General features: G+C 59.0%; 1 protein-coding gene across 1 annotated transcript; it reads right to left on the bottom strand.

The window, feature by feature from the left end:
• Positions 1–1,026: 1,026 nt before the first annotated feature.
• On the bottom strand, positions 1,027–3,612 carry LOC120763528 (uncharacterized). Its single transcript, XM_040086948.1, has 7 exons — positions 3,543–3,612; positions 3,373–3,453; positions 2,729–2,930; positions 2,467–2,591; positions 2,019–2,126; positions 1,703–1,846; positions 1,027–1,197 (listed from the first exon to the last, which is right to left on the bottom strand). Exons 1-7 carry the CDS (start codon positions 3,561–3,563, stop codon positions 1,189–1,191), a joined length of 690 nt encoding a protein of 229 aa, XP_039942882.1. The 5' UTR covers positions 3,564–3,612; the 3' UTR covers positions 1,027–1,188.
• Between the last annotated feature and the right edge of the window lie 2,881 nt (positions 3,613–6,493).

The following is a 6,493-nucleotide window of genomic DNA, read 5'->3' as shown; positions in this document are numbered from 1 at the left end:
GATCCCTGATCCCAGGAGGATCTGGGAGCCAGGACCCCCTGTCCCCCTGACTTGCCTTTAAACTCCCTGGGATTTTGAACTCCCACTCTTTCCTGCAGCCCACAGGAGCTGGGACACAAGCACACCCTCAGGGCAGCTCCACTCATCTGTCCCCTCGGAGGGTTTGTGCTCCTTCAGAGGCTCTGGCTGGGGCAGACACAATCACAGGCATTTCTAAACTGGCCTGGCCCACCCTGGTTAGACCAAACTGAGGGCTCAGCTCCTCCTTCAGCCCCACATCCCTGCCGCAGGGTGCCACAGTTCATTTCAGCACTCGGAGCATTGTCAGTCCCAGTGGATTCCCACACAAAGCCAGCTCCAGGCAGCGGTGCCAGACACAGCCTCCAGGCATGCCCTGAGCAAGGGATCCAACCCCCCGGAGCTGTTCCTGTTCCCTCACCCACATTTGGAGGAGCTGCTGCTCTTTGCAGCCTCAGATTTTTGGGACTTGATCCAGGCAACAGCTCCAGCACTGGGCAACCTCAGGGCTCTGGGTCACACTCAGGCACCTCCTGATCCCAACCTGCTTTTCCAGACCCCAAAATCCCTGTTTCCTCAGAGAATCCTTTCTAGGATCCACGAAGAGAGAGAAGGTTCAATTCACAACTCCCAGGTAAACGACAAAACACAAATTGAAAACCTCAAAGTGGTCGCTGCAGAACATGGCCCCTGTGTTAAATCCCTTGGTTTATTCCAAGGGGTTATTCCTGTGTTTTTGGGGATGACAGAAGGGAAGGGGATTCCATGGAGGCACCAGACAGCCCAGGGCTCTCCAGGGAGCAGCCTGTGTGTCCAAGCTCAGACACTGCCCAGCCTCACTCTGCACCTTCAGTTCTCCCCTTCCCATCACATTCCAGCATTCCCAGAGCCATCCCCCTCCCAGGCACCCTGAGGAACCCCCCCCCAGGAGGGATCAGAGGGAAATGTCCCCCTGGCAGCCCCACACCCTGCAATGCCAGCTCCAGGTACTGACAGCCAATAGAGCCATTGCACGTGGAAAAACAGAGTGATTTTATTATAAACTTCAGAAAAATGAAACAAACAACATGAACACAGCATTTAACTGGGCATCTTCCTCAGGGACACGGCTGTCCCAGGGAATCAGGCACGGGGCAGCCCCAGAAGGTTCAGGTGCACAAGTCAGGCTTCCTAGTTTTCCTGGAAAACAGGAAATTTTCCCCATAGCACTGCCTGCCCTCACTGCCACTGGGGACAAAGCAACCCCCCACCTCCCAGGGCAGCAGCTTCCTGGGAATTCCGAGGGTATCCAGCACCGCTTTGGGACCAGAGCAGTGAGGGACCCCATGGAAGTTGCTTGTGGTGAAAAGTTTCGTGGAAGTCATCCCTATTTTTGACTGTAAAATATCCAGGTCAGAGAGTTACAAAGGGCTTGTGGCAACCTGCTGGCAGTGGCCCTGCATCAGAGGCGGCACAGCTGGCACTGCTGCAGTGACAATGCCCAGGCACTGGGCACACCCAGCACCACCCCACCAACACCTGGGGACGGAGGTTGCGTCCTTGCACAGGGACTGGAGCCCCTCCAACCCTTGCCCGTGGCAGCAGAGCTCTGTGACAAAGGCTCAGGGCCTGGGGACATGCAGGGTGCTTGTGACACCTCCCCAGCTCCACACTCAGAGGGTGGGATTGTGCCAAGGGTCCTCACCTCGTCCTGAGACGAGCTGGTGTCACAGGATGTGTCAGCGTCCTGCTCGCTGCCATCCCCGCTGCTCCCGCCGGCTCTTGGGGTCTGGGCATCACCACTGGCCACAGCTGGATCCTCTGCTCCCAGCTCCAGGGGCACGGGGCCCTGGGGGTTGTGTGGCACAGGGGCACAGTCAGAGCGGCAGAAAATCCATATGGGATTCATGGAATTCCGATCAGAGCAACCCCAGACCCCCTCCTCCTGCAGCCGGGGGCTGAGGCAATTCCTTCCAGCCAAGGATCGATGCTGTCCCCAGGAACGGAGCAGGAGCACTCACCTGGACAGCCAAGGCCTCCCACACTGTGACCCCACCCAGCTCCTCCAGCTCCAGGTCGGTGTCGTTTTGGGATTGATACTCGGCACTGTCTGACTCCACCTCCGAGGGCTGGGGGAAAGTGAGGCAAAAAGAGCTCTGAGGAAGGGACATGAGGGGAAGGACACACCAGTCCTGTCCCAACAGCCCTGGGAGCCACAGCCAAGGGTGACAGAGACGCTGCCTTGCAGGGACACGGACCACAGGGAAACCTCAGGGGTGAGTGGGGCACTCCCAGCTCTCAGACGGTGCTGGGGTGATGGTCAAGTGCTCCCTGGACACCCTGTGCCCTCAGGGAGGGGAGAGGGAAGGAAACCTCTGCAGGCTCCTCCACAGGGACACTGCCAGAGCACCCCAGGCCCACACAGAGGCCAAACCATCTTGGAATTGCTCAGCAGCCGCAACAGCTCACCTCGTATGTGAAGTCGTCAGAGTCATCCTCTGGCAAATCCTTCTCCAGAAACACAAGCCAGGACTGCTGCTCTGGAGCCACATCATCCCTCTCCCTGGCTGGGTGGCTCAGAGCCTCCTGGATCTCTGCAGGGATTCGCAGGAGGCACAATCACCACACCCAGAACAAACCCAGCGGCTTTCCCAGCTCCCTACGGGAATTCCACGCTGTGCTCTTCCCAGCTGCAAAGTCTACAGGTGTTCCAGGAGGCCCCAGCTCCTACCCTTGGACATGTTGCTCTGGCCCCGCTCTGTCAGGAGGTAGCCCAGGAAGTTCTGGATCCTGGTGGGAGTCACGGAGAGCAGAAGGTGCACGAGCTTCCCAGGCCTGGTGGGGGACTGGGCTGGAAGGCAGAGTTTGCTCCTGAGGGTCTCAACAGGGAACACTAATCCAATCCAGACAGATGCTTTCTGAAGGACCTTGAGCTGCAAGGAGAGGTCCATCAGCACATGGGAGAACTTCCAGGTGTTCCAAGCCCCCAGGGAAAGCTTTAAACGCTGCTCAGTCCCAGTGTGGACCTGAGACTAGGACCAACTGCAGCTAAAACCTGCAGGATTGTTCTTCTTTCCCAAAACCCCCCATTTCTTCTCACCCAGAGAGAGAGAAATGAAGATGCTGCAGCCACCAAGAGCTGAAGAGGAGCAGGCAAGGCCCTGTCCAACCCGGTCTTAGACACTGCCAGGGATCCAGGGGCAGCCACAGCTGCTCTGGGCACCTGTGCCAGAGCCTGCCCACCCTCACAGGGAGGAATTTCTTCCTGATATCTAATAATATGAAAAGACTGAAAGAAAGTAAACTAGCTAGCAGAAAACCCCCAGAAACTGCCAGTGTTGAGGTTTCACCCATCCCAGCCTCAGCATCACTCACCGGGTACTTGACCAATCTGAGCTGAAGGACCTGGCCCAGGAACCTGCTGGAAAAGGAATCACTGTTGGTCGGTGGCCTCATCTGAAAAGAGAGAGAGAGAAAGAGAAAGGTCAGAGCCTGCAGCTCTGAGAGTGACCCCAGCAGAAACCACCCCTGAGCAGTGCCCAGACCTGCTTTGGGAGGTGCTCCATAGAGCCCAGACTGGACACAAATCAGGCTCAGCCCCTCTGCAGCCCTCAGGGTACTTATACATCCTGTCCCATCAGCTCCTTGTTACCCTAATGAGCGGCTGGCTCTGCTAATTGCTGGGACAGCCCAGGCCTCTCAGGTGGGGACTCCCCTGCTACCAGCACTGGGGCCTCAATTAAGGGCTCTTGGTTAGGGGGGCAATTTTCTCTCAGTTTGAGGTCTCCTCCTGGAGCTTGCCAAGGCTCTGATTTGAGATCTCTCTGTGCGGGTGCAAAGAGCTGAAGGTGATGAGGTGCCAGAACCTGCCATGCTGAGCCCCCCAGAGATGGGAGAAACTGGATCCCATGGGAGAGGAGGCTCCTCTGCATCCCCCCTGCTCCGTGCCCACACAGAGATGGAGCTGCTTTTCTTGTCTGCGTCATTTTCTCAGCAGGATCCACCATAAATCCACCGTTATTCCCTTGTGTCTTGGTTTGGAAAGCCAGGTGCCTGCCAAGGAAAGCCAGAGCCTCCCTCGGAATGGGGAATGCAAACCCCCTCCCTCCAAATTATTATAATTTTGAAATTAAGGGGCTTTCAGGCAAAGACACGGGAATAGGAATAACAGTCCTTTACTAGGAATATCAAAAATAAAAATGGAGTAGTACAAAAAAGCAAACAACAAAGAAAACACTGACAGAGTCAGAACGTGACCTGACACCCTGCTGGTCAGGGTGTTGGGAGCAGCCCAATGCAGTCCTCCTGCAGTGACAGGTGTGGTTCTGTTGGAGCAGAGATGATCCTGTAGCAGGGTGCAGTGGTGCTGAGATGGGTCCGGTGTTCCTCTGGCAATCCAGTGCACACAGGCTGTGCTGCTGTTCTGAATCCCAGATGGAAATCTCTCCAAATCCAGGTTGCTCCAAATCCAGATGCTCCTCCCCTGGGTGGAGCATCTCCCAGTGGATGCTGGAATTGTCTCAGCCAGGCAGTGAGCCTCGATGGCCCATGAACAGCAGATGTCCCTGCAGGGAGGAGGGGGCCCTGGTTTAACAGCTGGCCCATGAACAGAAGGCACCCATCCCCTCCCCCTGGAGTTATGAGGAATGGGTCATAGAAGAGATAAAGGAAACACCTCTTTAACCGGTTTCAACAGCTGGCAATAGAATACAAACTGCTGGTTTACATCCAGCATTGCAACTCGAGACACCTTGATACAGGAGGAGCTTCCTTAGCTGGGGGGAGAGTGACAGGAAACCACCGCCAGCCCTGCCCCTTCCCGCTGGGAAAGGGCGAAGCTGGGAGAGCAGCTTCATCCTCCTCATCCTCCCACCCGCAGGAGGCACAAAGCCTCTGTCCCCTCATTCCCAGCCCAGCGGGATGGGAGCACAGGGAAGCTGCGGGAAAGGAGCCGGCACAGAGCCCTGGCCCCGGCGGGGGTGGGAGGAGGGACTCGGGGCTGCGGTGCTTGAAGCTGCCGCTGGCTCTGGGGAATGGCGTGGGCCGGAGCGTTTCCCGACGGGAGCTTTGCTAGACAGAGCTGAAGTGTTTGTCTGCCGCTCTCGGCTGCCCCTTCCACCTGATGCCCACGGCTGTGACTCATCCCGCTCCTCCGGCTCTTCCCCTCTCTGCTGCCTGCCGGGTGACAGAGCTGGCGGCCCTGCGTGACAGCGGCAGCGCCGTGTCCTCACCTGTCCCCTCCACCCGCCCGCCCCGTGCCCGCCGGCCGCCGGACCCTGGCCGGGAGCTGGCCGTGTCGTCACCGCGCGTCACCAGCCGGGGGTGGCCGCGGAGCATAAATGGCCAGCGCTGCCCAGCGAGCCCCGCGGGCACCATGCCCCTGTGGCGGGGCACGCTCCGACCCTCCGCGCTCCAGGGCGGCAGCTCCAGCGACGTCTTCCTCCACGTGGTGACCCCCGACCGCATCCCGCAGTTCATTATCCCGTCCCTGGACATCCACAAGAAGCAGAGATGCTCAGGCAAGGGGGAGGGACGGCTGGAGGGGACGGCTTGGAGGAGCAGCTGGGACCCAGCGGCGCAGGATGAGCGCGGCTCTAACTCACCCTCTTTCAGCTCGTCCTGCTCCGAGCCGGACCCCGCTGCTTGGGCAGCTCTGTCCCTGCCGCACCTCCCCAAGGTCACCACCCCGTACGGCTTTGTCACCCTGGGGCGGAGCCCGCGGGTCACCGGCGAGGAGGCGTTTTTTTCACTCGGGCTCGGGCCACCCGCGGGCTCCCGCTGCCGGGACACGTCCCAGCTGGCAGGAGGAGCCGGGATGCTGCAGACATCCCGGGATTCCTGCTGCTGAGGGAGACTCCGGGACGGGAGGAAGCCAGAGGGATCGCAAGCAGCCAAATCCCCGTGCCAGCGGTCACAAGGACGATGGAAGCAGCTCGACCCCAGCAGGGCTTCCCCTGCCCAGATGTGCCAGAGACAGCCGAATAACAGAGGCTCTGGAAAGCCAGGAGGCAGAGAAGAGGGACCGGAGGCTCCTGGACGTGGAGTGTCGGAGGAGCAGCTCCGGCCCGGAGCTCCCCGCGGCGACAGCCAGGAAGAATTTGTTCCAGAGGATCCTCAGGAGACACCTTGTCCACCCGCGGCAGCTCAAGCCTGGGCATTTCACTCTCCACTGATCCTGCAAAGCAGCTCCGAGGAGCTGAGGCTCCCTACAGACCGGGGGGAGAGACAATCCTGTCAACGCTGAGCAGCCAGGCTCGGCCGAGAGCATCAGGGTGTCACCTTCCCTGAGGGGACAGCCTTGAGGTGACATTGCCGGCGGCTGGGGCACAGCAGGGCACAGGAGGGACACAGCAGTGCTGGGGAGCAGAGGGCTGTGGGTTTGTGGCTGTTCAGAGCCTGAATAAAAGTGCAAACATTTCATCTGACCTGTCGTCCTCTCCTTTTTCTTTCTTGTGCCAGCACTCAGGTGTCACCAGGGTGTTTTGGTGACCCCAGC

The sequence above is a fragment of the Hirundo rustica genome, chromosome 26 (assembly GCF_015227805.2).
Source record: "Hirundo rustica isolate bHirRus1 chromosome 26, bHirRus1.pri.v3, whole genome shotgun sequence".
NCBI classification, from domain to species: domain Eukaryota; kingdom Metazoa; phylum Chordata; class Aves; order Passeriformes; family Hirundinidae; genus Hirundo; species Hirundo rustica.
Note: the sequence above shows the minus strand (reverse complement) of the source record. Positions and strands in the feature narration are given on the sequence as shown.